The 23,925-nt window shown below is 56.8% G+C and overlaps 1 protein-coding gene across 2 annotated transcripts in view; it reads left to right on the top strand.

Moving 5' to 3' along the window:
- CARM1 (coactivator associated arginine methyltransferase 1) overlaps positions 1-23,925 on the top strand; it is a 52,672-nt gene that overhangs the window by 24,642 nt on the left and 4,105 nt on the right. For both annotated transcript variants that reach the window (XM_084609826.1, XM_084609825.1), the window contains exons 3-12: positions 1,598-1,704; positions 2,339-2,443; positions 8,604-8,714; positions 11,629-11,806; positions 17,703-17,793; positions 18,815-18,896; positions 20,255-20,340; positions 21,244-21,333; positions 22,625-22,762; positions 23,602-23,691. In XM_084609826.1, the coding sequence (XP_084465952.1) occupies positions 1,598-1,704; positions 2,339-2,443; positions 8,604-8,714; positions 11,629-11,806; positions 17,703-17,793; positions 18,815-18,896; positions 20,255-20,340; positions 21,244-21,333; positions 22,625-22,762; positions 23,602-23,691 (1,078 nt within the window). The remainder of the gene's footprint in view (positions 1-1,597; positions 1,705-2,338; positions 2,444-8,603; positions 8,715-11,628; positions 11,807-17,702; positions 17,794-18,814; positions 18,897-20,254; positions 20,341-21,243; positions 21,334-22,624; positions 22,763-23,601; positions 23,692-23,925) is intronic.

Raw genomic sequence — 23,925 nt, 5'->3', positions numbered from 1 at the left:
TAGGAGGTAGTACTGTTGAAAGGGGCTGAGGGTTACAGGGGATCACCAATTGGATGCATGATGTAGTTGCCAAAAAGGCTAATATTCTAGCGTGTGTTAACAGGAGTTGGATGTCAGCCATAAGACATCAGTGTCCTGGTCTACTGGTGGAGTCCTGTGTCCGATTATGGACTCTCTGCATGTTAGGAAAGATGTGGACAAACTGGCAAGTCCGGATGAGAACAACCAAAATGATCCCAGGTTAGAAAACCTGAGTTATGAGGAAAGGTTACAAACTCCCTGGGCAGGTTGAGTCTGGAGAAAAGACTGCAGGGGGGCAGAGGAGACTGGAAAACAGTCTTCTGATATATTCTGGAGAAGATGGGGGTCAGTTGTTCTCCATGGCTACTAGAGGTAGGACGATAATCCGCTTAGTGTGTAGTTTGGTTCGACACTAGGGAGAACTTTCTAATGTTAAGGACTGTTGAATCATAGAATATCAGGGTTGGAAGGGACCCCAGAAGGTCATCTAGTCCAACCCCCTGCTCGAAGCAGGACCAATTCCCAGTTAAATCATCCCAGCCAGGGCTTTGTCAAGCCTGACCTTAAAAACCTCTAAGGAAGGAGATTCTACCACCTCCCTAGGTAACGCATTCCAGTGTTTCACCACCCTCCTAGTGAAAAAGTTTTTCCTAACATCCAACCTAAACCTCCCCCACTGCAACTTGAGACCATTACTCCTCGTTCTGTCATCTGCTACCGTTGAGAACAGTCTAGAGCCATCCTCTTTGGAACCCCCTTTCAGGTAGTTGAAAGCAGCTATCAAATCCCCCCCTCATTCTTCTCTTCTGCAGGCTAAACAATCCCAGCTCCCTCAGCCTCTCCTCATAAGTCATGTGTTCTAGACCCCTAATCATTTTTGTTGCCCTTCGCTGGACTGTCTCCAGTTTATCCACATCCTTCTTGTAGTGTGGGGCCCAAAACTGGACACAGTACTCCAGATGAGGCCTCACCAATGTCGAATAGAGGGGAACGATCACGTCCCTCGATCTGCTCGCTATGCCCCTACTTATACATCCCAAGTATAAGTATGAGCTCTGGAATAGCTTCCAAGGGAGGCTGGGGAATCCACATCGGTAGAGGGTTTTAAGGACAGGTCGGACAAACCCCTGTCTGGGCTGGTCTAGGTTGACTCGGTCCGGCCTCAGCGCTGGGGACTGGGCTCAGTGACCTCTCGAGGTCCCTCCCAGCCCCACGTTTCTATGATTCTGCCCTGCCCATGGCTGTTCCTTCTCCTTCCTTGCCCCTGCTCTGATGGTCAGGGATCTCTGGTTCCTGTGATCCCAGCCTCAGGGCAGTCCTTAGTGCATCTCAGAGGCTTCCCCACTCATGGCTCTCTGCAGCCATATTTCCCCTTTGTTCCAGTGACCCTTCCCTCCCATTCAGCTTTCATTTCTTGCCCCTTCCCCCACTGCAACCCCATGAGGACCAACTGGGGCTGTCCTCGGCCCCGTTGGCCAGTGGGGCACACGGCTCATCAGGTGAGGCGCCCCCCCCCCCGTTGGGTCTCTGCCAGCGATGACCCCTCTAAAGCCCCAGCGCTTGGTTCTGCTTTCAGATTTCTGTTCCTTTTATAATATCCTGAAAAACTGCCGGGGTCACAACATAGAGCGGTCAGTGTTCAGCGAGCGGACGGAGGAGTCTTCCGCAGTGCAGTACTTCCAGGTAGGAGGGCCCGCTGCTGCCCGATCTCCTAGGAGCTGCATGTGTAGATCTGCAGCTCTTCCTGCCTGGGGAGGCCCCCCAGCCTGCAGAAAAGGCCATGCGGCATACCCTCAGCAGTCCGTGCTCTGGGGGAGGGAGGGCAGCGTTGAATTGGTCCAGGATCATCTTGCAAAGTGTGCCCCAGATTCGTTAATGACACATGGGAGGGAGGGTGCAGCAACCCAGCGCCCCCGCCCCATTCGGGACAGTAGCTGGCATGGGGAGGAGCTCCATTTAGCCCTGCTGCTTGCGGGTTAGCACCCCCTAGAGTGATGCTTGAATGTTGGGCTCAGTATTGACCATGATGGATGTGTGCCCAGCGCTGTTTTCTGCAGTGCCTTGGGTTTTCCTTGGAGATCTCCTATCCCAGGACCAACTGGCCCGCCCTGCCAAGGCCCCAACCTGAGATGGCATGGCCCTGAGCTGTCTCAGGGGAAAACCCACCAGCACCCTGCCCCTCTCCCGAGCAGTCACCCAGCTGCTCTGCGCCGGCTTTGTTTTGGGAACCTTCGTCTCTGGCAAGATTCCATCCTCCCCCAGGCGAGACCTGCCTCCCTTTCTGGGGCGTAAACGAACTCTCTCATGTTTCCTTTAGTTCTACGGCTACCTGTCCCAGCAACAGAACATGATGCAGGACTACGTCCGGACGGGCACGTACCAGCGGGCCATCCTGCAGAACCACAGTGACTTCAAAGACAAGGTGAGGAGGAGGAGAAATCCTGCTACCCCTCTGTCAGACTCCAGAGGGGGGGCTCATGGAAGAGGGCATGGCCGGCACAGCACTGGGATCTCCCCCGGGGCAGTTCTCCTTTCTGATCACTGGGCAGGTCTCCGTACGCTGTTTCCCCTGCCTAGGGTGTAGGTCAGGGATATATTTGACGAAGGCTGGGTTAATCTTCACCCAACCTCTGAGATGCTGTCACTGCCCCTGCTAGGATCCCTGTAGCCTTTCTGCATTGGGTTTGGGATCAAGCCAGCAGAAGGTGTTGGACCGGCCATGTCCCGCGAGCCCTTGGATCTGTGCTATGGCGCTGAACCCTGTGTTTCGTGCTGTCTGGGGTCGGATAGTCGTGCCCACCACCAGGTGTGGGGTTTTTTGTTTTTTGTGTTTTTTTTTTTTTCCAATAAAGTAACATGCAGCCAATAGCCCCAGTTCTCCGTGCGCTCAGCTAGTTACACCCGGGCTCCGGGCTGCTGGCCTGATCTCGGCTCATGTCTGCTGATAACCACGGAGAGCAGCAGCTAATGGAATATCCTGGGCAGCATGTTAATTGAAAACCTGCGTTGCTGGCCAGAGCCCCTCTCTTCCCATGTGAGCTTCTTGCCAACGCGTGCGAAGAGAACGAGTACGAGCTGCTGGCCGCGTCGGACTGCTGAACTGGGTTTTCCGCTGTCTTTGCCAGGCCTGAAGCATCATTAGATCTAGTCTGAGCTCCTTTGTAACGGGAGTCAGAGAATTGCTCCCCATCCCCCTGCACTGAGCACAGTCCCTGGGGTCTGATTAAAGCATCTTGTTCCGAAAGGCTCCTGGTTAGCAGATCTTGAGAGGTGGAGCAGCCGCCGTTCGCTGGCAGTTTGTTCCCCTGGTTAATCGCACCTCGCTGTTAAAAGTGGGGCCTTGTTTCTGATGAGAATGTCTGGCTTCAGCTCCCAGCCGTTAGTTCTTGTTCTCCTTGCTCCGCTACGCTAATGAGCCCTCTGGCACCCCCCGGTTTCGCCCTGGGAAGTTTGTAGACACTCTAATCAGGTCCCCTCTTGATCTTGATGATCCAAAAAGATTGAGCTGCTTCAATCTCTCACCCGAAGGTGTTTTTCAAGCCTCTGAATCATATTTGTGGCTCTTTTCTGCACCCTTCCCACGTTTTCAACCTCTTTTTTTAAAAATGTGGCCCCAGAACTGGCCACAGTGTTGGGCTCCCAGTGGCGCTTCGGGGTGAAATCGCCTCTCTGCTCCCCTGTTTTATATACCAAGGGTCACACCAGCCCTTTTCTCCATACAGGGCACTGGCAGCTCCCCTTGGTTTGCTTGTCTGCCATGAGCCCTACGTCCTTTCAGAGTCGCTGCTCTCCAGTCCCCCGTTTGTTGGGCTGGCTGCCAGCCCTTGTTCCTAGAGGGATAACTTGGCATTTGCCTGTGTTGTAACTCGTGTTTGAATGGGCCCAGCCTGCCAAGCGATCCAGATCACTCTGCGGGTCTGTTATATTTATCAACAAACTTGTCGTCGTATCAAAAACTGCACTCAGGTTTGTGAAATGTGACCTATTTTTCCATGTTGACTGGCAATAATTTGATTCCTCTTCTTTAATTCTTTGAATCCCATATCAGGTTTTTTACTATTTTGCCTGGGATTGATGTCTGGCTGGCTGGCTTATGGTTAGCTAGGTCATCCTGCTTGTCCTTTTCGAATATGGCCACAAAGTCAGCACTCCTCCAGCCTTCTGGAATTTCTTTGATATTCTAGGATTCATGAAAAATTAACAGCGGTCCAGAGATCTTCTCCTTGCCCAACTATTTTAAGTCTCTTGGGTGAAAGTTATCCAGACCTGCTAATTTAAAAACATTTCTACCTAGTGAATGCTGTTTAATGTCTTCCTCTTTTGCTAATGGACTGGAAAGTCTGAGTACATTGTCCTGCTTCATTCCAAATACAGGACAGAAATAATTACTGGACACCTTTGCTTTTTCTGTATCATTCATAATTTGCCCGTTTCCGACTGGTAATGGGCCTGTACTGTTGGCTGGGTTTTTTTTTGGTTATGTGGTGAGTGTAGTGGGAACCAAAGTTGTCAGGTGTGGATCTGGTCCCAGAGAAGGTGGTGGCATTTCTCATCGCACTGCACCTTCCGTCCAAGGATCCTGAGGCTTCCTGGCAGTAACTCCGCCCTCTGGGAGATGGGGAGTCTGTTATAGAGGAAAGTGAGGCACGGAAATGGGAAACGACTTTCCATGCGGCTGCGGCGGAATCAGGACTCGAACCCAGGAGTCCTGACTCCCCATCCGCTAGAGGGGACCCTAGTGCTGGGTAGTGGCTGGGATGGCGAGAGGAGGAAAGAAGGGCAAAGCAGTAAAAATGCAGCCTAGGTTCTCCGTGACTGCTTTTGGGGGGATCCTAGTGGTGCTTTAACTTCCAGGTGCCCTGGGAGGGGTGGGGTAAATCCAAGGGCTGTATCTGCCGGGACAGCTGTCTTCTGAAACAAAACTCAGTGTAGAACTCCCCAGGGCCGTGGGTCCCGTGGTGATGGGTACCCAGAGTACTGGCTCTGTTCAGACTCTTAGCCCCTCCCGGCCGGCTGTGATACGGGGCCGTTGGCCATGCTCGGGAGGAAAGGCAGGCGGCTTCGCAAGGTGGGCAGTGGGATGAATTATGACAGGGAGTCAGGAGCCTCCTGCCTCTGGAGTGGACTCCCATGGGAGCTCCATTGCCCGAGCAGCTAGACGAGACAGCGTGCTAGGAAAGGTTCTGCTGGGAGCTACTCTCTGGTGGGGCACCGATCGCCTGCTCATGCCGATAGGTAGCTGCACCCAGAACGTCCTAAACCAGCCTGAGGAAGACAGCAGCTGATCCAGAGCCACGTGTTTCAGTCTGCGTGGTCTGATGCCTTCCAACCCTGCAGGGCAAGGGCCGGGACCGGAGAGCCCCGTTCTGGTACCGGCAGCATCGGGCTGAGCCGTGTAGACATTGCTCCCGCCAAGGGCTGTGCCAGGGATCGCACTGTGGCGTCGCTGGGTACGGGAGGGATTTCAAACATTGGGGAAGCAGGAGCCTGGTTCTCTCCAGTAATGGCCTCAGCCAGGCCTTGGGAGTGCCTGTCCACCCCCGTCCTCCTCATGAGAGAGGTTGTGTTCCTTCCGGTGGGGGAGTTCAGTGTCTGACTCAGACAGTCCTTGGTCTCTCGGCTGAGTCTCCCCTTACTGTGATGGGGGCACAGAGCTAGAGTGGGCCCCCGCCCTTCTCACAGCCAAGAGCCATCAGAGGGCAGTGACTCCTGATCACCAGCGGCTGGGCCAGCTGTGAGCCAGCGACCTGGAGGTGACCCACGGGTGGTGCCTGTGGTTATGCCGCCCCCCTGCTCCCTGGATGAGGCAGCTGAAAGTATCGTGTATTTTCCGGGCAGGCAGAAGCTTGTGAGTGGTGATCAGCGCCTAACCCAGTGGGATCCTGGTCCGTGCCGGGGGCGTCTAGACGCTACCGCCGTACACCTTCTAAAAACAGCAGGGGCGCCTTAGTCTCGGCTCTTGGCTTGCTTCCTGGGTGCCGGGAGGCACTCTGTTCCTAGCAACCACTCCCCTAATGGACCCACATGATCTGGGCACTAGACTGCCTGACTGATGGGTATAGGCATTGATGGCCACACCCACTTCATGCCATCTTGGTCTATGCATGTGACCATCCCAATTCCCACCATCCATCACAAGGAGACAGAGTGGCCTAGTGGACAGGGCAGCGACTGGGACTCTGGAGACCTGGATTCTGTTCCCAGCTCTGCTGCTGACCAGCTCAGTGACCTTGGGCAAGTCTTCCACTCTCAGTGCCTCAGTTTCCCCTCCCAGCTTTTGGCTATTTAGCCTGAGATCTTTGGGCAGGGACTGTCTCTCGCGCAGTCTGTGCAGCACCTGGCACAAAGGGGCGCCCCGTCTTGGTCGCGATCTCTAGGTGCTTCTGTAATACACGTAATTAATAATTGAGATTAAGACTAACCAATTAGGCCACGCTGTCAGCCAGGGGACCAGCTGGCTTTGTATGTGAACCTTGTTCCTGGAGGGTCTAATTAGAACTCGCGCAGCGGGGGAATCGTGTGGAACTCGTGTCTGCGCTTGCGTCGATTTCATCTCCTGAGATTGGCAAGGGAGCCATTTGTATCAAAAGCTTTCTCTCTCTTTACCCTTCTTATCGAGACTTGGGCAGCCAGGTGATGGTTGGGTCTGCGGTGAAGATCCAGCTAACACACCTGTGTTGGACTCACTGGGGATGGGGTGAACAGTATGATCCGGCCTGGAGGGAGGATGGCAGATGCTCCTCCTGCATCGTCCCTTCACGTGCCTGGTCCTGTGGTGGGATTGCTTGGCCTGTCTGCCGGGAAGATTTGCCTCCGAGGAAAGGGAAGCTCAGCAGTTCTGGGCTAGTGGCAGGTGCTGTAAAGTCCCTCCCATCCCCATGGGAACCGTTCTCTGTGGGTGCGACCCAAGTGACGCTGTGCTCTGTCAACTCGAGGGCTTGGCTTTCCTCACTAGCCTCGGGAGGCGCTAGGCCTCAGTCCTGAGTTAGAGCCAGCGATTTTGCCTTGCACAGCCCCTGCCACCTGAGACCCTCAAACCACCCACAGAGACTTCACTGAACTGCACCCCCTGGTGGGCCCGTTTTACAGAGGAGACAGCGTGGTGGGAGGCAGGTGACTTGTCAAGGTGGCAGCCAGTGGCATATCTGGGAATAGAGCCCGCTCTGTCCTAACCCGCTAGATCCCACTCGTGGGGATAAAACCCAGAAGTCCTGACTCCCAGCACCCCCGTCCTAACCCACTAGATCCCACTCCCCTCCCAGTGCCGGGGATAGAACCCAGGAGTCCTGACTCCCAGCTTTCCATGCTCTTCCCACTAGTACTCACTCCCCTCCCAGAGCTCAGAATGGAACCCAGGAGTCCTGGTTCCCAGGGCCTTTTTCTGCCCTCTCAGCTGTGCTTGCTTTCAATATTGCGGACGTACAATGTAGCATTTGTACACTGCTTTAAGCTACTGTGGGAGTGCTCAGCATTGCTGCTGTTTGATCCAATAGGGTTAATTGGGAGTAAACATTTTTCCGTTTTATTGCCTCCCGGAGTGGGATTCTCTCCGGAGCAAGCAGGCAGTGAAAACCGTGACTCTGCCAAGGCAGGGGACCCCGTTCTGTAAATCCCCTGACAGATCAAGATCTTGGTGAATCTTTAACTTTGCCCCATTTAAAAAAAAAAAAAAAGACACTTGAAGCAATTTCTCCCACCGCAAGCAGAGCTCTGAAAGCCGCGTCTTTCTGCCGGGAACGGCTGTTTTGAAAGTCTGTCTTTGTGGATAAGCTTTTTAATTTCAGTAGCTTCTTATCAGAAGCCAGCACAAAGATCTACATGCGCATAAGAGCAACTGATGCAGACGGGCGGTTCTGTCTTCCGCCGCCATGTTGCTAATTAAACGATACGTGCTTTGTGCCCTGAGAAGTCCCTGCAGCCTCGGTTCGCTTGTATTTGTGAGTCATTGTCTATAAAAGGAGCCCAGTTAAAATTCACCCAGTTGGAGCCGAGGCCGTACGACCCCCAAGACCGCTCTGAACTATGGACAATCCCAGACTCTTAGGAGCTGCTGAAATGCAGCTCCCTCTGGGGTGGAGCTTAGCAGCCAGTGCATCGCCCAGGGGAGATTTGACCCAAAGACATGGGGACCAAACCCCAGCTGTTGTGTAAAAGGCTGTGGGATCGTTTTGGTCCCTGCCGGTGAGAGCTTGGTTTGAGGTCTCGGGCGGGAGACTGGCCTGGCCCATAGGTGGCGGGATCTGTGGGGAGTTCAGAGGTTTCAAAACAGTTGTGGGGGGACTTAGCTTTCCTTTCTCCAACTCAAGCAAATATTTGGGAGCGCTCCTTTCCGAGGGGCGGCTTGTTTTCAATCCTCCAATTTTGGTGGATGGCCCTGAAACAGGAATTCTTCCATCCTGAGCTGCATTTTCAACCTGGTCTCTGGCACAGGCAAGCTGCCGGGAGAGCGAGGCATGCCGTTCCCCGCGGCGCACATGTCTGAACCAAAGGGATTGAACGAGCCCACTGGGTCAGTCGGTAGGTGGAGGGCGGGGGGGACTATCGGCAGCTGCTTCCTCACTCTCTCCCTCCTCTCTCCCCAGATCGTCCTGGACGTCGGCTGCGGCTCCGGCATCCTCTCGTTCTTTGCCGCACAGGCTGGGGCGAGAAAAATCTATGCAGTAGAAGCCAGCACGATGGCCCAGCAGGCGGAGGTCAGTACGGCTCACATGGCAGCTGCCTGCAGGTCAACACTCTTTGCCTTGCAGGGATGCTGCTCTCCTCAGCCAAGGAGGAGACAGTCCCTGTGCAGCAGGGTGCTGGGTGCGGGAAGATCATCCTCCAGGTCAAAGAATCACATGATTGTGAGGGAGCTGAGCTGCAGCCTTCTGGGGCAGGCTTTGCCAAGCCAGCCAAGGCATTACCTGGCTTGAAATCCTGTCAAGCATTCAAGCTTCCTCGTGGGACTCCGTCAGGACTGGTGCCTCTCTCAGCCCTGGGGATATGGGAGCGCCAGTTCAGAGCGGTGGCTGAGCCAGCGAACCGGACACCGGTGGAGCGTTGAGGAAGAGCCACCGTGGGAACTCAGCATTGCTCAGTCCAGCGTCCCAGCGCTAACTTCTGGAAGCCGGACCGGCATCAGCCCAGGCATCTGGTGAAGTGCTGCTTAGAACAGCGAAGGCTTCGTTTGATGGCATCTAACTGATGCACAGACACACCAGGCTTCTCTCTGTGCTGCGGAGACTCAACAGGTGCTCACGAGAAACAGGCCACAGCGCAAGACCTGGTACATGATGCTGCTTTTATACTTGGGCGTCAAAAGGAGCTGAGGGCCAGTGGGAGGCTCTGGAGCGACATGGTGGCACTTTGGCTGTATTATGAAGCTAGCCATTCTCATTTAGAGAGAGCCCCCCTCGGTCAGCTGGGTCCTAACCTCTTTTTATGGATGGGGAAACTGAGGCATGGGGAGGGGATGTGATTTGCCCAAGGGCGCCTGCCATGTTGGTGGCAGAACCAGAAATAGAACCCAGGCATCCTGCACTCTAACCATGAGACATGCAGGACTCCGGCGCTGGAGTGTTTGCGGGACATAAGGAGATAAGCTGAAATAAAGTCTGAAAAGCAAAGTTTGGAGCCAGTTGATGAAACTGGGCCAGCACCAAGCCCAATTGGTTTATCCAGAGTGTGATTGTCAGGACTTGGACAGTTCCCAAGAGCAGAATTCCCAGGTTTGGCAGGGTCTGGGGAAGATGGAGTGAGATCAGAGCATCCCTAAAAAAAGGGCAGAGAAAAACTGGCCACGTAGTTTGCTGGCAGAACTGGTGCTGGCAGGGTCCAGTGCACACGGTGGCTGGGAGGAGCCAAATCCATGCGGCTGGTGGAGGCTGGAAGGATGTACTTCAGATGATGCCACCAGGGTAAGGTCATGGCAGAAGGAAGCCGTGGTGATGTGTCCCCAGGACGGGGTTCAACGACAGGGAAGCAGTGCTTTTCTGTCTCCTGAAGCCTCCAGACTGGCTGGCTGGAAGACAAGTGTTGGTCCAACACGATCCAGTGAGTTAATCCAGGGGTAGCTGCGTGAAGTTCTCTGGCTTGCTATGCAGGAGCTCAGGCTGTGGGGGCTCCTGGTCCCGTCTAGCTGTCAGATCTGTGGATGGGAACGAGCAAACGGTCAGCGTGCTGGCGGTGGGGATGACCTGGTGGGGTCTTCCCCATCAGGAAATGGCAGCTTCCTTGGAAGCACACCCCCCCGCGGAAGACAGGAAGTGACTGAAGACCCCACTGAGGAGACAGGCAATAGCTGTGCTGTTGATGAGGAGCTGCTGCTGCTGCTATCTGCCTACTTGGTTGCAAGTTATGGCAAGTGTGCAGAAATGCCGGATAGCTTTGGCATTCTTGTATCTCCCGGCTGCTGTGGTCCTGCCCTCGGGACCCCAGGATGCTGCTGGTTAGTTGACTCTGAAAGCAAAGACCCGACAGGCAAGCTCTGGAACCGTGGTTTTCTTCTTCCAGGAACTCTTGTCCTGGGGTTCTAGATCCCTTTTGTTAACCGGCCACTCAGCTGATAAAGTGTTGCAGACCCCACATAAAGCACGGATTATTTTGGGCTCTGTGCAGAGGGGAGCCCTGTACTGATGCTTGGACTCGGAGGCAGGAGCTGAGTCAGGTGTGTGCGGGGAATCTGAGAGAAGACCAAAAACTGGAAGGAAACTGTCTGATGTATTGGCCCAGAGAACCTGGGGGGTCTCCTTGAAAGGATCCTCCTGGATGGCTCACCAGGATTCTAGCACATCAGGAAAGGGAGAGCTGGGATTACTCGTGCTTCAGGCTGGCAAGGCCTATAGGGAGAGGAGCCATAAGCCAGGGTCTCTTGAAGGTGTTCCAAAGACCATCAGCCCAGAAGTTGCTCATTTCGTAGCCTCTTCCTGGTTCCATGAGCTCGGGTCTGTTGCTGTGTATTTGCAGCTTGGTCCATTTTTCCTCCCTGAAACGTTCTCCCCCAGTCAGTGATCAGAAGCCCCCATCCATTTTGTATCATTCCCTCTCCCAGTGAGGATCACAACCTGAATTTCCAGCCCATACAGACCGAGCTTTGACTGGTATGCTCTTGACTCACAGTCTGACCTGGGGCAGGTCACGTCCTCTCTCCTGCCTCGGTTTACCCATCTATGCGATGCAGGTGTCAGGAGGTGTGACCAGGTAACCAAGTGGTTGGAAGATGCCAAGTGCTGGATCCGGAGAGGAAAGTGGGGTGAAAGGACTCTGAATGTGTGGGCTGGAACATGACCCTGACTGGGTTATGCATGGTACTCCCTGCCACGGTTCCTTGTCTTCAGAAGATCCCCTGCTCTTAAAGACTTTGGCCCAGTCTCGCTCAGCTGGATGAAATTGACTGACTTTGCCCTCCTTTGAAGCTGTCTCGCAGACGTTCAGTTAAACTAGATCATTTTTGCCCTGATGTATTTTTAGCACAATTCGTGATAGTCCCAGCAAACCCCACTGCATGTTCCTGGGCTGGTGCCAGCAGCAGATACCCACAGATCGTTCTGGATCATGTGGCTGGCTTAGACCCGGGAAGTGGGGGCCGCTTCTCTTTTCCTTTCTCTGACTTTTTTTCTCCTCGCCCAGGTTTTAGTGAAAAGCAACAACCTCACGGACAGGATCGTGGTCATCCCCGGCAAGGTGGAGGAAATCTCGCTTCCCGAACAGGTGGACATAATTATCTCGGAGCCTATGGGGTATATGCTCTTCAATGAACGCATGCTGGAAAGCTACCTGCATGCCAAGAAGTACTTAAAGCCCAGTGGTAAGTGATCAGTGCTGACCGAAACACCCCATTCCACAATATTCCTTTCCCCACAGACATGGGGAGGGGTGTATTCAGGGGCAGGTGAAATCAAATCCCTTTTCAACCAGTCTCTCGATGTTTAAAGGCAAGCTGGTTCAATGTCGGAGGTGGGGATGGTAGGGCAGATAATCGGCTTTTGAGGATGCTCTGGGATTTCCGTTGCTGGGGGAATATCAGCCGTGGAGCCCAAGGGATCTGGGTCTGTGGGCCAGAGCGTTACAAACGATTGGGGCTGGCGAGGGCGCGAGAGCTGGGTTTCGTTGGCTGGCTGGCTGGCTTTCTCGCTATGCTCCTCGTTCAGAAACGTAGCCCACTGGCGCGCCCGTGGGAGCTGCGTGTGCAGGCTGCGGCGTCTTACGCTGGGTCAGAGAACGGCGGCGTCCTCACTGGGGTGAGGGATTCCTGTGTCACGCTTAGCGTGCTTAGTGACTGGGGGTGGTTCTTGTGTCCATTTCGTCCTGGCTTCACCCATAGGTGTCTAACGCATTGGGTAACGTGGTTTCACGACCCCGACAGCGTGAGGATAGCCACTCGGTGAGCTGCAAACCGCACGCAGCGGTCAGCCACCCAGGGTGTCTGAATACAGACTGCAGGGCCCCATACGCAGCTGCTCCGGCGTGAGCCGAGTGGCCCTGTAGCACTGCATGCTGGGATATGTAGCAGGCCCCTCCAGCGGAGACGCTCGCTCAGGGGCCTGATTTGATGACCAATGCTGCCTGGTGGGGTGGAGCGGAGAGCCAAGGCCCCGGCAGGGCGTGGTGCTGGTCTCCACCTGCTGGTAGGCTGGGGAACGATCGGGCGTTCCAGGCTGGGGTGTGAGTCGTGGTTTGACCCCTCCAGCCCAGGAACAGCTCTGCTCCTCCGTGAGGGCTGAGCTGCACCATTGGGCGTTTAAGCAGCTGACTGCCCTCCTGGGCCTCGGGGCTGGTGCGAAGAGGGGCCTGACTTCATCTTGTGACCCCCCCAGGCTGAGCCCACCAGGCCCCTCCGGCTCTTCAAAACAAAGTTCTCTACAGCCAAGGGGCTGCTGCAAAAATGTGACCACAGGAGAGTGGCTGCAAGAGCTTTCAGGCTGGGGGATGACTCGCGGCGCCCGCTCCTGGCGTGGGAGGAAAGCAAAGGGGGCTGCCTGCTGTGAAAATGGGAAGGCTTGGGCTTGTCTGTGGGGAATGTTCTCACATGGGGGTTGGGGCGGGGGATGCAGGGCAGTAGAGAGAGAAGCTGCGGCTATTGCCCCTGGAAATGGCTCCCCCCCTCCCCCCCAGCCTGGTGATGGCCAGGCTGCCCGAGCGCGGGGATAGCTGGTTTGGAGCTCTGTCTCTTTTTTTAAAAAAATCTTTTTTACTGTTCCCCCCAATGGATCGCTTGCCATCAGACTCCCGAGCGGAGAGGTGATTTGCAATGCAATGAATCTCGAAATGTCATTAAATTGTGTTCCAGGCAATTTCCCAAAGGAGCTGACATGACTCATCAGCCCTAATGTATTCCGCCCTCTCGAACAGGCCTGACCCCGTCCGTCCCTTTGGCCGTATTTTAGTCCCTGCCTTCATCCAAAAGCAATGCTCCTAGAAAAATCAATAGCTTAGGGCGTGTGTAGTTGCCTTCCTTACCGGGGGTGGGCTGGGGGAGGGCGGGACCAGATCAGTTTTTAACTTGCTGGAGAAGGGATCTGGAACAGTCTGTTGCTTCTGGTGGCGAGAAAGCAGCATGTGTGTATGCTCTCGTTAGAGGTGTTGGTATTTGATTAAGCTTGGCAAATTAAACTGTTCCAATATGTTGCACAGAGGTGGTGATGGACTCTTACCATCTCTAGTCCCACACTGTTTTGAAAACCCTCATTTTTAACTTCTCTGCCACCTGTCTGCAAGGAGCAGCCAGCTCGGTACGGAACACGTGCTGCTCAGAAGAGTCTCTGTAACACGGGCCCGGAACCGGTTTGTGAGAGCAGATCTTACAACACGCCTGCTTGAGGCCTGATCCTGCAAACTCAGCTTAGCTTCAGGCTGAGCGTGGCCACAGGCTTGGGCTCTGACTCCGGACATAGAATCCCCCTGACTTTGTCAGTTCAGAACGGTGATTTGCGGGTCTTGTGTTTCATATCCCCTAACCCACTAGGGCTTCCGCAATGCTGGGCACTTAACTAGCGACTTGCGAGCTAGGAGCACTGCCATTGATAAAGAGCAGGGGAGGGAGACGTTACGCAGGTGAAGAGCTGTTTTAGGCTGAAATTTAAACAGGGAAAATCATCCCCCAGCCTGCAAGGGAGACCAAAGGAGGGGCGGGGGGAGTCTTTTTTGCATTTAACATGCGGGCAAACTAGTAACATCTACCACTTCGATATTTCTGTTCTCACCTGAGTCCCCTGCCAACATGCTAGTCTTGGTCGCCGCTTGTGTTCGCAGCAGCAGTGCCTGACCTCCACGCTGATTATCCCCAGACCACCAGCCTTCAGAAACCCCCGGAAGCCCGGGTGGCTTTTTTGGATATAGATCATTAGGAAAATGGGGACACTGAGCGCACGGGGGTTTTTAGTCCCTCCACTGAGTTGCAATGGCTGCACCAAAGATTAAAGGTGGAAATAGGAATGTGACCATAACGGCCCTGCCCGCGGCTTTCAGCCCAGGCTCCCTGCAGAGCGATTGCTGCCGGCCCCGCGGGCTCACCAGCCCTTTGAGCCACTTACCAGAGCCGCTCCGAGGACCGTTACTGTTTGGAAATGTTGCAATGTCTCCAAAGCACAGACTTTCAGACCCTGACCAGGATCGGGGCCCCCTGCCCCAAACAGCTCAGCCGGAGGGGAGGCACCAAAAGGGGCAGGAGGCTACACAGCAGGTCAGCGGTGAAGCTGGGCACGGGAGCCAGGTCTCCTGAACTCCAGTCTGGTGCCCTGCCCTGGGCCACACCAGCTCTCCTGGCGACCAATGCGTCTTTAGTGGGGGTTGGGAGCAAGGTGTGGGGTTTTGTAAGTTCAGTCTGCCCTAGTCATAGTTCCCACTCTCTGCCTGCCCCTCCCGGTCCCTTCCCCCCTCCCCTGATGCTGAGAAGATGGTGGGGTCTGTCTACACTGCAGTTAGGCACCCACGGCTGGCCTGTGCCAGCTGACTGAGGCTCGTGGGGCTGTTTCATTGCCGTGTAGATGGCCCTTCCCCTTCCCAGAGCCCTAGTGCCCAGGTGCCAGGCTGAGCATCTGCGCCACAATTAAACAGCCCCTTGGCGCGCACCTGAGTCAGCTGGCAGGGGCCAGCCGTGGGTTTTGCACTGCAGTGTAGACGCACCCAGAGAGGCTTCGCCACCCCTCCCCGCCCCTTGAGCTGCGCCTAGCTCCTCTCCCTTCAAGGGGTGGGCGTCAGCCAGGAGGAAAGGAACCCAGTTGTTTGCTGGGAGGGAGGAAATGAACCCGGGTCGGCCGTCATTTTCTGGAGCGGGGCTCAAGTCGCTGAGCTGGTCCCGAAGAGGTCTGGAGCTGCGCTAGGTAATGGGGAGGTGAAGAGGTTTTAAACGGAGTGCGTAAAGCGAAGGAAGGCTCGGCCAGGCAGCCTCCGCCAGCCGGAGGGGCCTGGAAGAGCTGGGCTACCAGTCTAGTCCTGGCCATGCCACGCTGGGGTGGAGGCAGTGCTGCTCTCTGGCACGGTGAAATCTGGAGGGCGGGACCCCCATCAGCCTGTGGATAAGCAGGGTCGCCAGCTCTCGGGATTTAGAGCCCAAGTCGGGGAATATTTGGGGGATTTTCGTAAAGCCTCTGTTTCTGGAGCCACGTGCGTCGGAGACTCTCGTCTCAAGTCCGTTTTATAACCCTGGAGACTGGAGAGAAGCCTGGAAATGTGACCCCCCCCAGCTGTTCTCTCACACGTTTCATTTTTAGGTAATTTTGATTTCTCTGGGCGCTCAGGATTGGCAGTTCTGCCAAGGTCCTGGGCTAGCTACAGATCCAGCCCGGTTTAGCTAACAAGTCAGATGTGGCCTTAGACGCTCCACTCTTTAATCTTGAAACTTTAACCGCTAAAGCCACTGAGCTGTGCTCCAATCCCAAACTCTGCTGCCTGGCTTCTTACAGTCCAGGCTGTCCCCTGTCCTGGAGAACCCATGTGAGGGACATTCGGGCATTAGCAGGGCTTCAGAGAATGTTAAAGGGAGTGATTAGGGCCTGTGAAACTCTCCTGGGGGGAGAGATTGCAAAGAGTGATGGCTGACCTTAGAGAGGGGACATAAATCTCTGGCGAATGGGGGAGAGAACGGCAGATCAGGCTTCTGCCCATCTCATCAACCAGGGACTCAGTGAAACTGAAACAGCAAATTCAAAACCAGTCCGAGGCGATCCTATTCCACATATCGTGACACTGCGGAACCCACTGACACTGGATGGCTTTGGGGCCAAGGACTTGGATGGAGTCTAAGAGGTGTTGGCATTTTCTACAGCTCCCCAGAAGAGCCTGAATAGTTGTTAATGGTAGAATTCTGGAGCTGTAAAGCCATCTGCTTTGGGGTGCAAATGAGTCAAACTGTTAGAGATCGGCAGGCTTTTGTGGGGGGCAGATTGTTCCATGTCTGCTACCGCAGGCCTCTCGCACCTTCCTCTTCAGCATCTGCTGCTGCCTACTGCCGGAGGTGGGATTGTGAGGTAGATGGGCGTCGGGTCTGACCCGGCCTGGCAGTTCCTTTGAGGGCTGGCGTAGCTATCGGGGTGGGTGGTGAGAGCGGCCTGCCTGGAGGAGACAGAGCGCTCTGGGGGCTGCCGGGGAAGGGGATAGAATCGGGGGAAGCATCTTGGGCAGTGTCGATGCGCATCGCTATCGGCAGCTGTGGCCATGTGGAAGAGAGCCCAGATCGCAAAGCCAAGGGGAGCCAGCCCAGCCAACGGCCCTCTGCTGCTGATCTGCCGCAGGCCGCGCTGTTTGAACATTCCTCAGTGACCTCGTTCAGTCGAGGAGTTCGGTTTGTTAGCTAGGGGGATCGGCTCTGTGCCCCTACTGGTCTCCGTCCCGCCCAGCCATAACCCAAGTCAGACATCAGAGGGGGGAAGGGTGCGGCTGGTGGGTTCGATGTGCTTGAGACCTGAACAAGGCAGGAAAATGACGTGCGTATCTGTGCATAGCTCTGAGCTCTGCTTTGGGCTGCCAAGGGGGTTTTGTGCCTATGCACATGCCAGCCCTGCAGCCCCCGCACAGTTCAGTACCTACCGAAATGCACCAGATCGGGTGGCATTCGGGCCAGCTGCTGCCTGGGGCGGGGGTTGGCCAGAGACCCAGGCCAGATCCCAAATCAGTCCTCACCTCCTTCCGAACACATGTTGCATTGGGCCTGTACCTTTGGCTCTGTGCTGGGGAAATCCCTGGAAAGGGGCCGGGCATGCTCTGACCCAGCCAGGACTGGGCTGGGGAAAAATACACCCTGGAAAAATTGGGGGGGGATTTGGTTTTAGTTGAAAGTTTCTGCTGAAAACTTGAAAGTTCAATATTTTTGCTGACAGTGAGTGGTGCAGTGCCTCATGGGAGATGTAGTCCAGCTGGGGATCCCTGCCCATAGAGGAGAATGAGGACACAAGGTGCAAACCGCATCTCCCATAATGTGTCATGGTCTCCCTCCCAGGAAGGGGAAGGCCCTGGTGTATTGTGGGAGATGTAGTCCTGGTGGGATTCTGCCTAGCAAGAACAATGGGGACCCAAGGGGCTTTGAGATGTTTGCGCTAAAAGCCGACACTTTTCCTGACACATTGTTTAGCGGCTGAAGCGGTTGGGAGGGAAAACTCCCATCCAGCGCCCTAGTAACCTGGCGTGCAGGGCAGCCTGTGCTGGAGGGGTAGGAAGGGACTTGGCGTAGCCCTGCGGGGCGCTGACCCCCTCTGCTCCCCTTCCAGGTAACATGTTCCCCACGATCGGTGACGTGCACCTGGCCCCGTTCACAGACGAGCAGCTCTACATGGAGCAGTTTACAAAGGCCAATTTCTGGTGAGTCCTTTCCCTGGCGCGAGGCTGGTGCCCTGCCCACCGGGGTGGGCCCAGGAGGCGCTGGCTGGCCCAGCAGCTGGTTCAAAGCACGGCGGGGGCTTTCACAAGTGGGAGATAGTGCCCCACGGTGGGAATATTTGGGGGGGGGAGGGTGGATCTATGTTTCTGTCTCTCCCCCAATATCTGGGAGGCGAGTGGCCTCAGGGAGCAGATAGGATAGCCCGGTCCTGCCTTCCAGCCGCCGCAGGTCCTGGCAGAGACACCCAGCCCGGGGCAGGGGCGCATTGTCAGCTGCCTCGATGGGGTGGGGACTGCATTTGTTGGGGCTCAGGGGGGCACCAGCCACTAAGGAACTACCGGGACTCCCCTTCCCAGTCTGGAGCTGCCGCACCGCTCCCTCCCCCTCCTTCACAGGGAGTTTCCACCCCGGCTTTAGCCCCAGTGTAAATGGCTCCATAGCCCAGGTGGGCGTGGACCCAAACCCCCCGCGTGTCACGCGTCTGGGTCTCACTCCAGTTCCCCAGGGGTCAGGTGCCCAAAGCACTGTCCCTGTCGGTCCCGTTGTGGTCAGCCTTGGCCGAGGCTAAGGACTGAATGGCCCCTAGAGATAATCCCCCCCCCCCCGCGCCCCCCCTGGATGAGGGGGGCTTCAGTGCTGGCTGCCCGGACTCTCCGGGATAACGCCCAGGGCACGTGGCATTCGCTGCTTTGATTTGGCGCCCGCCTGTCTCTCAAGATGATGCTGAGCTGTCGTCTGCTAATACTGAGTCCCTCGGGGGCGGGGGGTTCCAAGCGGCGCCCCGATCTTCTTGGCTTCCCCGGTCAGCCCCAGCTCTGCCCTGATCCGCCTTGTGTCTGCGCCGGAGCCCCGAAGGGAAGGGACTGTCAGATGCGTAGGCTTGAGCTCTGCTTCTGGGCAGCTGTGCACCTCCGGCGGGTTTCCGCACCTCCTGAGCCGGCCCACGCGGGCGGGTGGAGCTGGTCAGCGCAGGCAGGTTTCCATGGGTGTCTCCTCTTGCAGGTACCAACCGTCCTTTCATGGTGTGGACTTGTCGGCGCTTAGAGGAGCCGCGGTAGATGAGTATTTTAGACAGCCTGTTGTGGTGAGTTGTGGGAGCCAGCCGCCTCTGCCCCCAGCTCCTCCCTCTGGACCCAGATCGGGCCGTTTAAACGGGCTGGGAGGGAATAAACCGGGATCGCTGGGCGGCGGCTGCTGGAGTGAGACGGTGGTAACTGGTCACCAGAGTACAGCAGCATTGTGCAGCTGCTTAGGGCAGGAAGAGAAGGCTGGGCCAGTGGGCAGAGTACCGGACTGGGGTGCAGGAACCCTGGGTTCTGGTCCTGGCTCTGCTGCTGGGTGACCTTGGGCAAGTCACGTCTCCTCCCGTACCTCAGTTTCCCCATCCCTCAAGCGGGGAGGGTGATACTGACCTGCTTTGAGATGAGTCATTTATTGAAGTCACTGGTGAGCCGCCGAGTAACTAGCAATCAGATTCTCAATAGACTCCCAGGTTGTGCGGGAGCCTCCCCCTGGAGGACATTGCTCTGGGGAAGCATTTCTGCTCTGCGCCCTTTCCTGTACCCATCCCTCCTGGGGTCCGTCTCGGCTCTCACAGCGCTTACATTAGCCCTGTGCCCAGGGAGGTCACACCCGGCACCTCACATCTTGAAGCCTGATGTCTGTTGCTGGAGCAGGTTCCTCCGCCCCTCTGCAGCCCAGCCTCCGCTTGAGGGGACAGAGCGCCCTGAGTAGGACTGGGCTATGCTTCGTTCCTCCCCTGGCAGAGCTGGGATGGCTTGCCATTCGCTGGCCTGGCTTGCCGAAGGCTAGGGGGTGCTGTGCTGAGAGGTGACTTCTTGCCTGAAGAGCCAGATCTGCAATTCTGACCCTCTGATCCTTTGGGACCCCTGGCTCTTCCCAAGAGAGTCAGGGCATTAGCTCCAGCATGCTGCCCACGGTCGTTACATGCCACCTCCCTGCGTCCCCCTGGTATGGGCTTGGGCTTGACTTCCCAGCGTTTGCTGTAGGGTGGTGTTGCTCTGAGCTGTTCAGCTGCCTTCCTCCCCAGAAGTGGCTGCATTTCCAAGGGAGTTTCCAGGGCTTCCCAGTGTTCATAAACCCGGACAGAGCTGAGTATGTTCTCCCCAGTTCTCTCTCAGTGGGATTCTACCCCGACGCGGGATGCTGGCAAGACCATGAGCAGTTTGGGCTGCTCAGTAGCAGGATCTGTGTTTGGTTCCTCGGGCTGCCCCGCTGAGTCCCTTTTCCTGTCTTCCCTGCCTCTGCAACTCCCGACTCAGTTTCCTTCCCAGAAAACGCTCTTGTGCGCTGTACTGTGCGCGCCCATTAACGGTGCGTCCTCGCTGCCAGGCTGGAACAAGGCTGCGCTCCGCGGTGCCCTTCGGCTGGTGCACCCTCCGATTGCGGCTGGACACTGACCAATGTGCCTCTCTCTCCTAGGACACCTTTGATATCAGGATTTTAATGGCGAAGTCCGTTAAATATACAGTCAACTTCTTAGAAGCCAAAGAAGGCGATTTGCACAGGTAGCTGTTCGCTCTTTCCTAGCGGGAGGGTGGGGAGGTGGGAGCTGATCCCCGCGGGTGGCAGGGTAGAGGGACCAATGCCCACCAGCTGCCCCCCCAAGCATCCCATTGTGCTGCAGGGAGGTGGTGTCATTAACCCCGCCTCCCTGTCTGATGTGCTTTGCTTACTGTGGAGGTGCCTCTGGCAGCCAGGATGTCCAGAGCCGCAGCCTCCAGGCTCTGATGGAGGTTCCCAGGCCCTGCCTGTGAGTGCCAGTCACACGCCCACCCGTCCCTTTGCCCACACCTGTGGGGCTGGAACCCGGAGGGGGGACCCCCATCAACCTTGTCAGCCACGGCAGCATTTAACGTCCCACAACGCAGTCCCGCCTTGCCCACCCCTGGCAGGACCCCCCAGGATTGCTAGGGCTTTGTCCAGCCTAGTCCGGAAATGCCTCCCCCGGGACTAGCGCGGGATTGGACCCTGAACGGAAACCCACCGGCCGTCACGAAAGATCAAAACTCCATGGTGGACGCTGGGCGGTATTTATTAGAGGAATTACGGTAGCGCCCGGGAGCTCCAGTCACCCCCAGACCCCCATTGTGTCGGGCGCTGGTACGAACAGACCAAAGACGGGCTCCGCCCCCCCAGAGCTCCCGTGGCTGGTCAGTGGCCACAAGCCAATGCACTGGAACGTGGGGGCTCCGTAGCTCGGCCCGGCTTTCTGTCAAGTACAGAGGCGCCCCCGGCTGAGGGACTTGTCCTCACGCCCTGGCCGGGGGGTGCACCAGAGGTGGGGCGTGTGTGGGGAGCGATGATCTGCTGTGGGGGGAGCCGCTGCCAGGCTTTGACTCCCCACACCTCTGGGTGCATCTCCCCAGGTGCCCCCACCCCGCTACTAACTGCTTCTCTTTGGTTTGCAGGATAGAAATCCCCTTCAAGTTCCACGTGTTGCATTCAGGTCTAGTCCATGGCTTGGCTTTCTGGTTTGATGTAGCCTTCATTGGTTCAATGTAAGTGGTGGAGGAAACAATGCAGAGCCTGCCCCTACCTCCCACCAGAGCTTGGGGCTTGTAAAACAAATAACTGGCTATCGCTCCTATTCTACATTGCAATAAACTGGCAAGTTCCAATTCCGTCACCTTTTCGCTTGTGGTCCTGTCTCGATACCCGTACATGCTTTTGCCTAACCCCGCTGCAGTGAGATTTCTTTAGCAAGAACTCTGAGCCCAGCCCCCCCGGTCTGTTCTGATCTGCCACAATCCTATGCGGGGGCTGGGGGTGCTCTGTGGGGAAGCCAAAATCCCCCTGGGATCCTGGATATGCCACGAGATTTGGGGCAGGGAGGGGGCGGGTGTTCTCCCTGTAGATTCTTCCTAAAGAGATTTGACTGTAGACGACCGTTTTGGCTGGCCTGAGATGGCGTTGTGTTTTCAATACGTGTATGTTGACTGAAGGTGCTTTGAATTTCTCGGTGCTTAACTTGGATCGGCTCTAGGGCCAGGCAGGAGGGGAAAGGAGACGTGTCCCATCCCAACAAACTCTGGCAGCTGTTTCCGAGCCATAACGAGATGCCAGAGTCCTGGTCCCACCTGTCTTAACTGCATCAGTGCCTCTGGCATAAGTGTGATCCGTGAGATGGCACCATCCCGCTGTATGGGAAAGCAGCTGGTCGGTTACCTGGACTGCTGTGCCACCCTCTCACCTGTAACTCCGTGCCCCAGTGCCCCTCAGGAGCAGTGGTTCCTAAGCCCTAGGGAACTGCCTCTGCCTCTCTCAGTGAGCGGTGGGTGCTGTACCCTCACCGTGGAGTCAGGGCTGACGCTGCTCCTTTGCTCCCAGCCCACGCTCTGTGGCAGATGAGACCAGGAACCTGAGCTGGAGGCTGGGACCACAGAGATCTTGGTTCAACCCCTCACCTCCCTTCGTGTCTGCCCCTGGCTGCTGGGCTCTGCTGGGCCGGCTGCTGCCACCCCAGGGGGAGTTCACTTCTGGAGCTCGTCCTTAGCATAGCTGAGACTCCGATGTCCTGGGCCTCCCCCGCCCGGCTGGACGGGCCCAGTGGGACTCAGTGGCTGGCGCTGCCCTGTCCCCATCACTATGGGGTGGGAGGCTCCGGCGAACAGCCATGTGGGGCTGCAATTGGTTGCTTTACAAACACCTTGGGCCAGCAGAGGACACCTCTGCCCCCCACCTCCCCGTTCCCCTGGTGGTGTGGCTGGAGCGGGCTGGGCTGGCGGGACGGTGATTGCAGCCAGTCCCCACGTCTGTTGCTAACTAGGCGCTGTCCCCTCTCTCCGGCAGGATGACAGTGTGGCTCTCGACGGCCCCCACCGAGCCGCTGACCCACTGGTACCAGGTCCGGTGTCTGTTTCAGTCTCCACTTTTCGCCAAAGCCGGGGACACGCTCTCAGGGACGTGTCTGCTCATCGCCAACAAGCGGTAAGGCAGACTCCGCGGGGCGCGGGTTTGGGGCTGGGAGGGCTACGGATCCCAGCATGCACTGCTCCAGCAGCCAGGCTGAGCTGTATTCCAAACGGCTCCCTGCACTGCACTGCACCCCGCTTCTGGGCTAGTCTGTGGGTCGTGCTGCTGTGGGGCCTGGCCCTGGGTCTGTGGTCGCCTGCCTAGCCCAGGCCTGGGGGCCCTTGGAAATACCTTCCGTCAACTCAGTCCAGTTGCCCCGTCTCGAATGGATTTCTCCCTGCGGCCAGGAGGGCAGGGCTGTCACCCCCACGTACAGCTGGGAGCTGAGGTCTAGCAAGGCCAAGTGACTTGCTCAAGGTCACATGGAGTCTGTGGCAAAGCAGGGGTTTGAGCCCGGGTCTTCCAAGCTGGTGCTCTAATCACTGGGCAGCCCTCCTCTCTGCCCAGCGCCAGCCTGTCCTGCCCAACGCACCTCCAAGCCCGGCTAGAGCAGCGGTGACCGGAAGGCCTGTGAATCAGGTTCGGGGGGGGGGTCCTCAGGCCAGTTCTCCTTGGGGGGACATGCAAATTGCCACTCCCCATCAGTTGCAATTTGGGCGTCTCCTCTCCACAGTCAAGCCCTCAGCGCCCCCTTGCCTGCCCCTGCACTGTCCCAGCATTAGGCCCAGCCCTGCCAGAGATGGAATTCGCCCTGGGGGGGGCATCTCTGTCCTGAGGTTTCTCCTCTTCCCCGGCTCGTCCCTTCCCATCTTGCTGGGGTCTGCAGCTCCAGCAGGGCCGGCCCTCGCAGGAGGGTTGGGCCAGAGGCTCCTGCGCCGGATCAGTCTCTGACGTGCGTCTCCCTCTCTCCACAGTCAAAGCTACGACATAAGTATTGTCGCCCAGGTGGATCAGACGGGTTCCAAGTCCAGCAACCTCCTCGACTTGAAAAACCCCTTCTTCAGGTACGGCCCCACCCTGCAAGCCGGCTGCCTCAGCGGTGCCCCCGATCCGCTGGCAAAGGCAGCAAGACCCTGCGCTGGCCATGCCCTCCCCCCCGGGCTGGGAGGTGCAGGGTCACTGGCCCCGTTCTGCCTTTTGCGGGAGCCCGGTGCTGTGTGGGGAGCCTCGTGCTGACCGGCTGACCTGGCTGGGCAGCAGCCCGTCCCCCTGCAGCCGCAGTGACTGGCGGTGGGCCG

The sequence above is a fragment of the Lepidochelys olivacea genome (assembly GCF_965140295.1).
Source record: "Lepidochelys olivacea isolate rLepOli2 genome assembly, chromosome: 20".
Taxonomy (NCBI): Eukaryota; Metazoa; Chordata; order Testudines; family Cheloniidae; genus Lepidochelys; species Lepidochelys olivacea.
This window is presented reverse-complemented; position numbering and strand designations above follow the sequence as displayed.